Raw genomic sequence first — 14,236 nt, forward strand, 5'->3', positions numbered from 1 at the left:
GTCTGAAGAGCAGGGGTTAACAACAACCCAGCAAATTGTAAGTCAAATGGCCTAATTCTGATATCCAAAAAAATTGCTGGAATAATTTATTAAACAATCAGTTAATGTTCACTCAGGGAACCACATGCTTAAAAGCATGCCTAACAAGGACTTGTCAAGAGCAGCTCATGTCAAATCCAATCTAATTTCTCTATTGAACAGGCTAAGGGGATAAAAGGGAAGCTGTGAATGTGATAAATTAAGGGGTTCTTTTGTACGGCTTTTGATGTCCTTGTAAGAAAGCTAAAAAATAGTATGCAAATAAAACCACTATAAATACATACAGAACTGCAGCAAAAGCAAACTTCAAATCCTTGCTGGCTGCTTTTGTTGTGTAACTGGTAGAGTCTGTCATGTGGGACTGGTTTCTTCTGGGCACATTTCTAGTTAATGATTCTTCCATTAACTACTTTGAAAACAAAGTGGGATACTCTTAAAATTAGAGAAGGGCACTGCACTGCCGGTAAGGCTTTGACTGAGACATGATGACCCTTGCTGGGCCTATGCCTTAAGAAAGCTGTAAACAAAAATGGAGTAAGCAAAAGGTTACAAGATTTAAAAGGCACAGCCTGTGAGAAAAGGCTGAAAGAACTTGTTTACTCCAGGAAGAAAGACTAAAGAACAACACCTTCCGATGCAGACAGCAGACTTTTTTTTCTCCATACATGAAGAAAAAAATTGATGAATTTTCAGTAAAGGAGAATAAGGCTATGGTTTTAGGTAAAACTGTAGCTGTAATATTAATGGCTGAGCCTGACCATATAGGATATGTGGAATCCCACTACATGAGATTTTGTTTGAACATACAGGACTGATTGCCATAGACCTTCCTTCTGTCGGCGCACGTTGAATCAACTAGAATAAATGATTCTGTGAGACCTCGTTCAGATTCACATAGCTGCTTTTAAATGAGGAGTCTAAACAGTCCACCAAAATATGCTGGGCTACATTTTGGCTTTTCGTAACGCGGTACATCAAGGGGATTAGAACTCTTCCTCCCACACAGCAAAGCCGGGGTGGTTGTGGGTTGTCATATTACATGCTGTGGATAGAGAAAAAGAAGAGGATGTTTAGACACAATGCTTTTCCTCAAACCTGCTGCTCTCTGAGCCAGCAATCGGGGGAGAAGGGTGCAGAGCTCTTACTCTTTTTTTTTTTTCCTAAGCTCGTTTAGGGAAGAGGAGGGAAGCAAAAGGAAACGAAGCAGCCACGGCCTCCAGGGCTTCTCCCAGAGCGTAAGTACGCCCCAGGCTGCACTCTCAGCCCAGTTCTAGACTGTGAAAACTGAGGCTGCAAGTCTTTGGAAAGCAGAGGAGATAAACATCCATTTTCACTATCTCCAGTGTGCTGAGCAAAGATAAAAGAAGTAATTCACCTGTAGGTATTTGTTTGTATGGCCCAAATTTTATGGAGATGGTATTAGTGGGGTTAGAGTTTATCTTCCCTTCTAAATAAGTAACCTCTGCTCAGGTATGAAATAGAAAGTGCTGGTGAGAGATGGGATCTTACACCATTCCAGGTACAGACAGAAAGCCTGAACTGTTGCAGTGCTGTGTCACAACCCTGCACTCCCAGCTCCCAAAATTCAAAGTCCATAAATTGGGCTCTTAAAAAACTCCATAAGAAAGATTATCTTTTCAAAAAATCGCTGAAGCAGTTATGGGCCCTCTTCTATCAGGCTTTATGCACCATTGGGATACATTGGACTAGGTATAAGGCAGAGATTCTTCACCGTGCCGGTGGTGAGGCACGGGAACAGGTTGCCCAGAGAGGCTGTGGATGCCCCATCCCTGGCAGTGTTCAAGGCCAGGCTGCATGGGGCTTTGAGCAACCTGGTCTAGTGGAAGGTGTCCCTGTGCACGGCAGGGGGGGTTGGACTGGGTGATCTTTAAGGTCCCTTCCAGCCCAAACCACAGAGCTGGTTCTACGATTAGCTTTGTGTCTTCGGTCACCTCGGCCACCGCGGCGACGGGGAGGGCAGGAAGCAGAGACTCGCCCGTTCAGGGCTCCGCAGAAAAGGCAAAGGCCGCTGCGGACACGGCACGGCCGCCGCCGCTGTGAGGGGAACGGCCCAGGGCGCTTCCCCTTCCCCTTCCGCCCGACCCCCCTCGCCCTCACGGCTGCAACCGCCGGGGCCGGCGCTGCTCGGGGCCGGCCCGACCCAGGCCGGGGGCAACCGGACCGGCGTCTGAGCGGACGCACACAGGCACCGCGGGTCGGGGGGCTGCGGCCGCCCCGAGCCCCCCCCGCCGCCGGTGGCCGCTTCCCGCCCAGCCCCACCTGCGCCCCTCAGAGGCGCCGCTGAGGGCGGGGGAGGGGGGCGGAGCGAGACATCGCGCGGGCGGCGGGCTGCGCCCCTCGGCGGCCAATGGGAAGCCACCAGCCGCCGCCCTGCAGCCAATAGCGGCTCGGAAAGCCGCCGCACGGCTCTCCCCTGCGGGCTGCGAAGGAATGCCGGCAGCTCTGCCGCCGGCGACCCAGCTCGTCGCGCTTTGCGACAGTCTCCCCCCCTCCTCCTCCCGCCGCGTCGCTTTACGGCACCCTGCCTTTCCCCCTCCCCATAACCGGCGCCCCGGTGTCGGGGCCGGGGAGGAGGGGGGCGGGGCCGCCGCGGCCAATAGGCGCCGAGAGCGCCGCGGTGACGGAGGCGGGGGGGCGGTGGCGCGGGCGCTGCCGTAAAGCGGACGCCGGGCGGGGGCGCGGGGGAGTTGTCACCGGCGCCGGCGGTGGCAGCGCGCGAGGCGGGCGGGCCGGGCCGGGCGCTGCTGCCGCCGAGGGCCGCCATGGCGGGGGCGCTGGGCCGCAAGGCCGTGGACTACGTGCGCAGCAAGGAGTTCAGGGACTACCTGATGAGGTGAGCGCGGGGCGGGGGGGGGGGGGTCGTCGCCGGCTGCCGCGCCCGTCTCTGCCCCGGGCCGGGCGGCGGGGACCGGCGTCCTTTCCCCGACGCGACCCGCCTTCCGTCCGCCGCAGCCTCGGGGCGGCCGGGCGGCGTCGTTTGCCTCTTTGCCGGGCTCGCCCTCGCCGGGCGGGCACGGGCGAGGGAGAATCTGGCCCGGAGGTGCCGAGGGGGTGGGTGGTCGCGGGGGCGGCCCGCCGCGGCGCAGCCTGTCGTCCCCTCGGCTGTCAGTCAGTCCGTCCCTCGGCTGGCGGAGGCTGTCAGTCAGCCAGCCAGCCTCCCGCCCGCCCCACCCTGAGGAGACCGGGCTTGACCTTGAAGCGCGGCGACGCGGTTTGAAACTGCCGCGGCAGCTGCCCGCTCCGGCCCCGTCCCTCTCCCGGCCCCGACAGCCAGCGGCGCCGTCCAGCGCCGGCCGGGGGGGGCCGCCGGGGGCCGGGGGCAGCTGAGCGCTGCCCGCAACCAGGGCGGGAAGAGCTTCGGCCGGCTGCGGGTGGAAGCGGCCGTGGTAACAGGTGCAGGCTTAAGGCGCTTATTGCCGTCTCTGAGCAAGTTGGTGCTTCTTTTCGGAGGCTTGTTGGAGCCACTCTTCCATGGGAATATGGCTTAAGTCGCCTCCCAGACAGCTCCGTACTTGTGTCAAGGTTCAGTTTGTGTGCTGTGGGAAGGGGTATGGCATCCTGAACGGAACTCGCAAGAACGTCTTCAAGATACGATTGTGGCATGCTTGCTTCAATCTGGTTGAACCGCTGTACGGGAGCAGCCTCAAGTAAGCAGGCTGAAGTTTCTTTGGATGACGAGCAGTTTGACAGTACTAAACAAATAAAAATGGGCTCTTCTAATAAAAGCAGTTGAGCAACCTTTCGCTATAGCTGTTGCCTGCTCTTCTACTTACATCTATTGCAACTCATCTTTGATGTTGAGCAAACATGTAGGAGGACATCTGTGTGCCTGAGAAACTTAGTCTTGGTTAAAGTAGCAGGAGATGGTGTAAGCCCACATGGAAGAGGGATTGTAATATAAAGGCTCGGTAAGCAGAAGGGTTTGTGTGGCATTTGCAAAATCAAGTTCCACAGAAACGGTGGGGCAAAAAGACAAGTAAAATATGAGATGGAAGAGAATGTCCTTGAAGCAAAGCAAAGAAAGGTCAGAGCAGGCTTCTGTGTGGATTCCTTTTGAAAATCTTCAGGATATTGTGTAAGCTTGATAGATGTATTTTAATGTTAACATTCAGTTAATTGTACCAGAACTCATGTGAAGCATGTAAATGGCCAGTAAAACAGTAGTCTGCTCTGTACTTAGAAGAACAAACAAAAATCCAGAAGAGATAATGGCTGCTTCCTAACACTACCACAGTTACTTACTGGAAGTATCTCCTTCCTTACCAAAGACTGAAAAGGTAGCTGAAATAAGCCTTTTCAGTTGTAATTCATCCGAGTTCTAGTCTTGAAATAAGCTCTACAAATAAGACTGTATTGCAGAAAAGAGCATTCCACAGGATTCTGCCTTTGTGGGAAGGGTTCTGCCTTGTTATGTACAAAGATACCTGCTTAATTTGTACTGCTGTTACTGGGTGTGTCATGAAAGGCTAAAGTCAGTTGCTCCATTTGGTATGGCCTTTCAGCATTGTTTCTTGCTTACTAGGAGAGGAGTGTCTAAGTGGTTGGCTTTATGTTCAGTTTAAAATTTGGATAACTGTCAAGAAAAGACTGTAGTCTGTCTTCTGTGTAGAAGAAACTGAGTATATATACTTTAGAGCTGTTATCTCTTTGCACTCCTTCCTGAAGGCTCTTGCTTCCCCAGGCTATGGGACTCTATCCTGAAGAAAATTTCCTTCTTGTCTTGCTCATAGAGCAAGAGTTTCCTTAAACGTCTGAGACTGGTATCTGTTCTAAAAATCAGCATCTAATCACTGCAGTGAAGGAAGGCTTTATAAATGTGAAACTCGTTTGTGGGAAATGATGAATTGGGATGCTGTTTGTGATACCAATGTTTGGCTTCAAATTGTTTGACCCTGAATAGAATAACTGAAGCTACCCAAAGCGGTGGAATTGAGTGTTCCATTATTGTGGCTTGGGGCAATCAAAACTTGCAGACATCTGTCGGAATAAGGAGCTTCAGTTTCAGCTTTGTAACTTGAAAACATGAAAGCAAGTGTAATGAGTGCATGCTGCTTTTCTCAGGTGGATATATCTGGCATTAGAATTACATTACATCATGGATTAGCTTTTGGATCTTGCACAGAGAAACAAGATAAATTGCTTTTAAAACTGTCATTAATAATTAATTGTACTGCCAGTTTCACATCTGGCTTCTCTTAAGTGGTGAGTAATAAGGATCTGAGTGACTGTAAATCATGCAAATATAAGTTTACCCTAACCATGTCTTAATGCTTTAAAGTAAGCATAGTAAGAATGTAAGCTGTAGGTAGACTTTTCCTGCTTCTTGTGAAATGCAGCAGTAATGTTAATTTAAAACTAGCTGATTAGCATATGAAAGCTTGGTAGCTCTATATATTGTGAACTTGAAGTTGCATTTTTTTTCTACTGACAGTTGACATTTTTAGGATCTATAAAGTTGTATTATCTAAGCCACTAATAGTAGGTAACTGAGTCCTCTTACTTCTTATCCTAATGACTTAAAGCAGTATCTTCTGAAAAAGCATCCAATAAAACAGCTGTCCTCCTCTTTTGAGAGAGAAGACCTATAGGCTGCTTTAGACAAGCTCTGTCAGCTTCTTGTGGTAGAAGCCTAAATTACTTTAGTCACATAATCAATCCCAAGGAGTCCCAAAATCTTCTGGTAATAGAAAAATAAAGCATGGAGATTGCCATCTTTTGGGGCACTTCTGAAATGTCTCTTCCTGATGACTCAGCAGTAATGCAAATATAGTGACTCTGTTAATGTAGGTGGCTTTGAAATAGATAGTTCATTTCTTGTCAAGCTTGAGCACTTTTGTTGATGGAAGCTGTCCAGGACCTTTCTTCTAACTGAAATTAATTTTAGGAGAATTAGTATCAGTAATATAACTAGAATTAGCTGATCTTCAGTTCTCCTCATTAGTAAATCTTTAAACACAAGGACATAAGAACTTAAAAATAAGTCCTCTACTGGTCTGTGCTAGAAACTGAAGGATGTGGTGCCTGCTGTCATCATCTTGTATGACATGAGAACTGAAAAATCTCACACTTGCAGAAGGGTAGTATTCTTTCCACTTAGGGGATGGCTGTGTGGGGGAAATGAGTAGTGACAGTTCATCTGTATTTGCGGAATGGTCTCTGGCCTATTAATATCCTCATTGCCAGTATGAGGAAAATACATGCAGAAATTTTGGAAAACTCAATCTTCCCCAATATAGCCTTTTTGGAATGAATTCTAGTAGCAATATAAGGTATTGACCAGCTGTTGGTTCCTCTTGTGTGTCTAGACATCACAGAAAGCAGATGCATAGAAACCGAGTGCATAAATCCAACAGTTGTTGTCCGCAGTTCTGGAAATGTTAGTACGAAGTATTGCCTTTGTCAAGGGATTGAATGTAGTTCTTGGAAACTACTAATTTGGAATGGAGTCACTTCAGCAATAGATGCATGTGCTTGCTGCGGTATCCTCACCCTTGGATGTGGTGCATTTGTTGCAGCTGTATTGGCTGCAGAGCTTTGGGGCTGGATGCTTGCTTCTGGAAGAGTCTATATGACCTTGATAAGCCCTCTTCTAGGAGTATAATAGCTGTTCCAGTCTCATGTGAATGTGAAGACAACCTTGCAAGAGCTTAGCCAGAGCTGCCTACTCTGTTAAAATAGCATCACTTTGATTCTATTTTAGGCTTTCACTTGCCTGAAAACAACTTCCATTTTAAAAACGAAGGCTGACTTCTGTTGGCACAAAAACACTGTGCCAGGAGACACATCTGAACTTGTTTAGTTAAGGTTTTATGAAAAAATTGAAGCGTGAACTTGTCTTGTGAACTTCGATTAACTATTGCTGCAGTTCAGTTAATAAGAAAACAAAAACCAAGTGGTTAGATCATTCAAGGGCACCCTAACAAATCATCTTGAACTAGCCTATGGCTTGTAACAAAGACTCGCTGAAATGCATGTCCAGTGTGATTTCCTAAGTAGATCTGACTATTTCCTTACCATAGCTATTTGTAAAACAGTGCTCTAGGAAGATGGAAATCAGTGTGAGGGAAGTGACTGTTACGAACTGTTCTGTAGCTTGGGGTAGCGGTAGGCGAACAGCACTCGGTCAGCAGTAGGTTTTCTATTAGTAGCTGGTTTCTTGTAAGTCATAATTCAGAACAGAGTCCTATCAGTATCTTTGCTAGAAAGAGGATGTTTAAAAGTTCTGAAGCCTTTTAAAAGGTATAGTAGCGAACAATCTTAACTATATGCTGTAGTCTAGCTTTCATGCATAGATCATTAAGCTATTACATAAATTGGTACCTAGATGATCACTTAAATGAACCCCATACATGACCGGAGTGCAGTTTTATGTTAGATCACTGAAAATAGGTTATAGCTCATGTTTGGTACAGCCACAGTTGGCCTGAGCTTAGTGACAGTAAGATCTCTGGCAACGTTTGGTTTGACCTACTTATGTGGGTATACAAAGAATTCCAAGTGACTTCCTGAAAGCTTCCACAGAGGAATTGTAGCTGTTTAGCTTTATCATGACAACCTTGATGGCTTTTGGCATGCTTTTAAACTAGTTGGGGATCTTGGATGCTTTAAAGTCTACAGGGGATGAATGTCTTCCACAGACCATAATGGCGTTTTATCTTGCTAGGAAAAAGATACTTGAGCAGCAAACACTTGTCACAATGACAGCACTTGAGGGAAATGGGATTTTTAATACTGTTGCATTAATCAAGGTTAATGTCACCGCAGTTTCCTGACTTCTACCTATCATCTGTTTGTGGTACAATCCTCTCTATGTTGATTATGAAAGAAACTAACACTCTTTTTCTTCTTTCTTCCATGTGCTTTTTGAATGGAAAACAATGATGGCCCGCTCAAATAGTACGGTAAGAAAAGGGAGGGGACTTCTGTTTTGCTGAAGTTAGGGAGAACATGAACTTGCAGTCTTTTTGCCTCAGCACTGTTATGGCCTCGCCTGCATCTGAAAAGCATACTGCAGACCCTCCAGGAGCGATACATGAGTACTATTTATTTGCAAGTCTGAGGTTAAGGTGACCAAATGTTAGCTTCTTCAGAATGTCTCCTCAAGTAATTGCTACAAAATCAAAGGGGCTTCATTTTTTCCATATTCTTGGCTAAGGATATCCGATCAATCTGGAGCCACTCTTCTGCATAGCAACAATACTGGTCCATAACCAAGCTACCTGGCTTATTTTTAACCAGCTTTGTCAGACAATAAATGGTACCATGTAAGTCTCACTACATAGTCCTCTTTCCTCCCAACTTCTTGTGCCCCTCCAGCCTTCTTGCTGGCTGGGCATAGGAAGCTGAAAAATCCCTGACTTTAGTCTAAACATTACTTGGCAACAACTGAAAACATCAGTGTGTTATCAACATTCTTCTCATACTGAACCCAAACCATAATGCTATACCAGCTACTAGGAAGACAATTAACTCTATCCCAGCCAAAACCAGGACATGTAGTGTTACAAGCTAGTATCCAGACTGGCAAGAGTATCTTGGAATTAAAATTGAAGAAACTTAAATATCCCCTGAGAATTTGAAGTTGTTGTAATATCTGCAGTGCTACAGTAATATCCCCTGAGAATTTGAAGTTGTTGTAGTATCTGCAGTGCTACAGTTAGAGCAAGTGTCAAAAGAATGGATATGGTTGGTATCTGCAAAGCTTTTTCTTGCAAGGTGCATCTCTTTTGCTGTATCTGGCCAAGTTACTTTTGAGCATCCTTAGTTTCCTGTTAGAAGAAGCTGATGCAAGTACTGCATGCATCTTCTGTGAAAAGCATTCTACTGAAGCTTTGTTACTTGTAACAGTAGTGGAAGTTGGACTTAAGAGACTGTTTTTCTCAGTTTGGAGTCTTTTAGACTATATGTATCAAACTGAGCTCTCATCAGTTTTTCTGACTTGATTCTTCCCACTTCTTGTCTCTGTTTTTTCTGCGTACACACCTGTAGCTAACTGCTTTACTCATCTGTCTAATCACTGAGCCTTAGGTAGTCACTAAATTGTTTCAGCAATTGCAGATGAAGCTCTAGGTAACAATTTGGTTTCTTTGCTTGGCCCTGCTCTTTCAAAGAGATGGTGTAAGCACTTGGAAGAATATGCTTGCTGAGCATTTCTTCATTCTCAGCATAACATGAAAACAATTCCAGTTCTTCACTTCAGCAAGTCCTTGTGTTTTCATACATTTTTGAGGAGCCTTATTTGAAAGAGATGAATGCTAATTCTCTGTACAGAAGTGAGCTGTAAATCTGAGGTTATTATATGACTATACCAATCAGACTGCTTAACGATGGCTGAGATATAATTACATAAAACTACATTTCAATGGCCTTACAGTGGTTCCTCTCCAGTCTGCAAGAAGATTGAGTGAGTTCCTCTTCCTTCCCTCCTGAAGACTAGATCCTGCTAAAAGAAGGGTTTAGTTTTTCCTCCCTTACATCAAAAGTAGTCCCTGTCTTAACTTGGAATTTCACCCTTAACCCTGTCCTTTGAAGCTTTGTGTAGCTAAGGAAAACTATAAGAATAGTGCAGGAGGTCTGTGTCTCTGTAACTTTATTTTCCTTTTCCCTCTTTACAGCACTTTTGGGGGCCAGTTGCCAACTGGGGACTGCCTGTTGCTGCTATTAATGACATGAAGAAATCTCCAGAAATCATTAGTGGCCGAATGACGTTTGGTAAGACCAGAGACAAACTTCTGTCGGTAAACTGACTACAGAGCACAGATTCTGTCCTTCAAGCAGTGATAGATTATTAGTTGCTTGCAAATTTGTGATCAAAGCAGATATAGACAAAAGAAATCTTGTTACGTAACTTCAGAGGCCACTTAAAAATTGAGGTACTGAAAAGTTGCAGAGCTCTCTTTCAGATGGCTTTCCAGTAATTTGGGGGGAGGGAGGCAGGTCTTGAGTCTTGACAGTTTTGATCACCAGACTTACTCCTAAAGTATAATTCTTCTGGTATCTTATACTACTGCACGCACAGGTTCAGAATGCATCCCTTTACACAACTTTATTCTTTGTATTGAGAACAATGATGCCTTTTGGTTAGTGTGAGACTTAAATATTAACACTGACAAAGTGAAGAAATAGTAATGCTTGGTCTGCTGGGTGCAAAAACCAGCTGAGGGAGGTTAACTCCTTGCAGAGCTCTTGCCTGTGAGAGGCTAGCATGACTCCTAATGGAAAGTGGGAGAATTTTTTTTAAATGCATAAACAGTATTTTTTCCACCTTTTTTGGAACATGTATAGCTTTTGCCTATATGTCTGTCTCTGTATTTTATTGTTCAAATACTTCTCTAGGATCATAAATCTGATAGCTTTAATTGATTAGCTTAATTTTGGCATTATGTCACTTCCTTAACTCAGTTAATAACTTAATTCTGAGTAATTCTTCTCTGTGAAGCAAAATACCTTTGGGTTAAGGAAACAGCTTCATGCTTACTAGGTTCTGCTTAGAGTAATTCAGTCTCTTAATCAGCTTCCTAGAAATGGAAGACCAGTTTGAATAGTCTCTAGTATAGTGAAACTGTTTTGCAAGTAGTGCTTTGGTGGCAGCTACCCAGCTCAGCAGAGTTAGGACACTTTTTAAATTTTTCTAAGTATATATATGATGGTGTGCATACAAATACTTTTCTCCATCTTCTAGTTTCTGTACCTTAAAAAAGCCTGTTTCTTGAACAATTCATTTTCTGATACTCTTTTCTTTCTGTAAGCCTGTCAAAGCTAAAAATGAACTTCACAGAGCTACTGACTTCTTGGGTTGTAATTTCCAGTGTTTACATGCACTTATGGCAGGAGAGTAGATTAAAATTGTTTCTTGTCTTCCTGGAAAGCAGGTAACAAAGCTTTATGCTTCTCAATGTTCATGGTTTCCTGGGGATGGAAGCCTCCTTCTCTTAAAGTCCATTTTAGAAAGTTCCCAGTAAGAACGGTATTTAAGTTATTAGTATTTTTAAAAATAAGCGGTGCTAGAAGTTGTCAGAATAACTGTATAGGACAGGCCATGTCTCATTGGGATTAACTCTTATTCTCTGGCTGAGATAGTTTAGACAATAAACTGAAAAGGCTTCAGTTGCATTACAGGAAAGCGTATGAGTTTTTGTGGAAAGCTGCAGCCCTGTACATTTTCTTGTGTAGCAAAAATTAGCACTGTTCCATGTTTTCCTGCACTGGATCATCAAGGTGGCCAAATTTGTAGGATTATTGGAAACCTCAAAAGCAGTGAGAAGCGTTCTACTTGTCATTACATTCCCCTAGTATGAAAATTAAGCCTTAACAAAATGCAGATATTAAAAATAATCTACTAACAATATCTATCATGTTTTTCAGCACTGTGTTGTTACTCCTTGACTTTCATGAGATTTGCCTATAAAGTGCAGCCAAGGAACTGGCTTCTTTTTGCATGCCACTTGACTAATGAAGTTGCACAACTTATTCAAGGAGGACGACTGATCAAATACAGGCAAGTCACACTTTAATAAGGTGAAGTCAAACTGATGGCTCTTGAAATACTCTGTTAGTGGCTTTTAGCTGCGGTGGAAACCCCCCTGCATGGTTTCTGAACTTGTTTAACTTCACTACCTTTTGCAAACCTAATAACAAGCCTGTTGTCAGTAGGCTGAACTATGACTTGTTGCCTTTGAAGCTTCTGAGGGGTGCACACAGAAAAGGCTGAAAACCTTTATGGTCATGGATGTAGACAGGGCTTTCAGCAGCTGCTGCCTATTTTGGGATTTGTTTCATTATGTTGATTAGTCTGCTTGTCTCCATCCTGGTAACTAACTCCTGAGATGGAAACATCCATGAGGCTGTGAAGAGGTCGTATGTCTGAAAGAAATCAAGCAAAACCTCTCTAAGCTGACTGTTCTATATATGCGGTAGATCCAACTGAGTGTGACCAGGAGACAGACCGCAAGCAGTCTCACGCCCTCATTGTGTAGCAAGTAGTGCAGACGCTGCCCCAAGCAATCCTGATGGGTCAGGATTATGGCTTTTCTCTCTTCTGCTCGGAGAAGTCCATGTAGAGTAATGTGAGGATGAAGCCTCCTGAACTATAAATTAAAAAAATGAGACTGAGCAAAACTGCAAGTTGACCTGCCTTTGCATAAATAACTGGCCAAATGTCCTTCATTCCTAAAGTTCTACTCTATATCCACATTTTTTATAGCAATTGCAGGTCAATATTCACTCTTAAAGCTGTTTCTTCTCTTGGCAGGATGGAGAAAAAGAACTAAATATCTAACTTGAAATAAGCCAGGGAATGTGTTCATCCCGAATTACAACCAAGGAAGACTTGCCATCTACAGTTGCTGTGACAGTTACAATGTGGATAAACCAGAAACACCTATTATGACAATGACCCCACCAAGAATCCTACTAATTTTTCTTATCTTGCCTTTTAAAAAGTACTATTCAGCAATGTAAACCATTGCATTTAAAGTCTTGCTGCCTTACAGGTCCTTAATAACTACCCTTTTATTAAAGAGTTAGTCATCCAAATAACAAGCAATATTTGAAAACCAACTTGTTTTATCTAACAGTCTACAAAAGTGACCAGTGATGGTTTGACAAAACTTGTTTTCAGATCAACATGAACAGAGGTCATTAAACAGAACTGTAGGTGGTATCATTGTTCTATGTATTAATATTCTTAAAAGCCATTTAACTTGGGTGCATTCATTCCTATTCTGTCTCTTTTTTTTAAAAAAAAACTTAAGCAGGGACTTGCTAATCTACAAGAACAAATGTGTAGATGGGCAGCCTAGAAGTGACCAGCTATCCTTCTTCCCTTACTGCATGCCTTGTCTCATTAAAGAGACTTCGTTAACATACGTTTTTAAGTCGCACATTATTTAAGAAGACTCAGAAAAGCAAAACCGTAACACTGAATGAAGGAAGGCAAAAAAGTCTGATTCTGTTTTTTAAGAAGTTCTAAATGCATTTTATTTCTTTTCCTACTGTTTGAGTTGTTCTAGATGTATGTAATCCTTATACAGGCAAAAAATTAACTTGTTTGGAGTCTAATATCTGAAGGACACAAGGTGCCTTTTGGTAGTTTTTGACTTCATGGGGAGGGTGGTTTTCCTGCATGACCTGCCTGAAAGTTACATTCATCTAAAGATATAGATGACAAAGAATGTATGTGATGGATTTTATTTCAGTGCAGTGCTTTTGAACAATAAACATGTTCCAGATGGCAATAAATCCCTTCCACATTTTGAAAAGTTTTATCATATTGTGATACCAGGTTCTGAAGTGAAATTTTAGTATGGAGTGTCATTTTATTACTGTAACGGCATGAAGCAAAAACAGGCTGGAAAAGTAAGTGGTATTATCCTTTGTACTGAGTTCAGGCAAGCGTCCACTGGATCCTAATACCTAGCACTTCTTTCCCCCAAGGAAAAGGGGCTGTGGGTACTTGGCTGAGAATGAGTATTCCTGCCATGACAGGCAGAGTAGAGTTCAGGGCTTTCACTATGCAGCTGAGTAAATATTACATATTGTCTTCTAGCAATTATATGATGGTCAGTTAAAAGACTTGCCTTAATCCTAGGCTGACACTGTGTTTCCAACTGCATGATGGCTAAATTTTTTAACAGGCATACAAGAAAGAGGCTTATAGGGCATGCTTTGCTGGATGGGTAAAACTAGTAGTGACTGCTGCTTGTTGCTTTAGAAAAGTTAGTGCATAACGCTGCCCCTTCAGTACTGCTGTCCTGTCACAGAAGTAGTCATCTTCTCTCCCTCCCTATCTCCTGGAATAGAAGAAGCATTAGACTTTTGTATAAATGAGTAGTGAGGTATAAGCAGATGAGCATAACTGATTATCTTAGCACCTTATAGTTTGTTATCTTATTTCTGGAGAGAAAACAACTTACAGGTGAGCTTGAACTTCATAGGTATGAAATGTAGTGTTTTGGGTTGCTCTTGGGTAAAGCTTGCAGTAGATGGAATACTCTGGTGTCACCTGCTGCTTTGATCACTGTTCATTACCTGCTGATTGTCTTAACTTCCTTACCTAGGGAATACCATTCACAAGAGTTTGTCTTCTCTCATTTTCCTTGTAGCTGCCTGCACCATATCTTCTCATGTATTTCCTTCTACCTTTCTCCCCCTTATCTATGCCCTGTGACAAGGCTCA

The 14,236-nt window shown here is 43.8% G+C and overlaps 1 protein-coding gene across 1 annotated transcript; it reads left to right on the forward strand.

The window, feature by feature from the left end:
* Positions 1 to 2,695: 2,695 nt before the first annotated feature.
* MPC1 (mitochondrial pyruvate carrier 1) lies at positions 2,696 to 13,319 on the forward strand. The gene is made up of 5 exons (XM_069786876.1): positions 2,696 to 2,893; positions 7,958 to 7,961; positions 9,675 to 9,771; positions 11,425 to 11,557; positions 12,311 to 13,319. Exons 1-5 carry the CDS (start codon positions 2,823 to 2,825, stop codon positions 12,327 to 12,329), a joined length of 324 nt encoding a protein of 107 aa, XP_069642977.1. The 5' UTR covers positions 2,696 to 2,822; the 3' UTR covers positions 12,330 to 13,319.
* Positions 13,320 to 14,236: the final 917 nt, after the last annotated feature.

This window comes from Haliaeetus albicilla, chromosome 7 (assembly GCF_947461875.1).
Source record: "Haliaeetus albicilla chromosome 7, bHalAlb1.1, whole genome shotgun sequence".
Lineage (NCBI taxonomy): Eukaryota > Metazoa > Chordata > Aves > Accipitriformes > Accipitridae > Haliaeetus > Haliaeetus albicilla.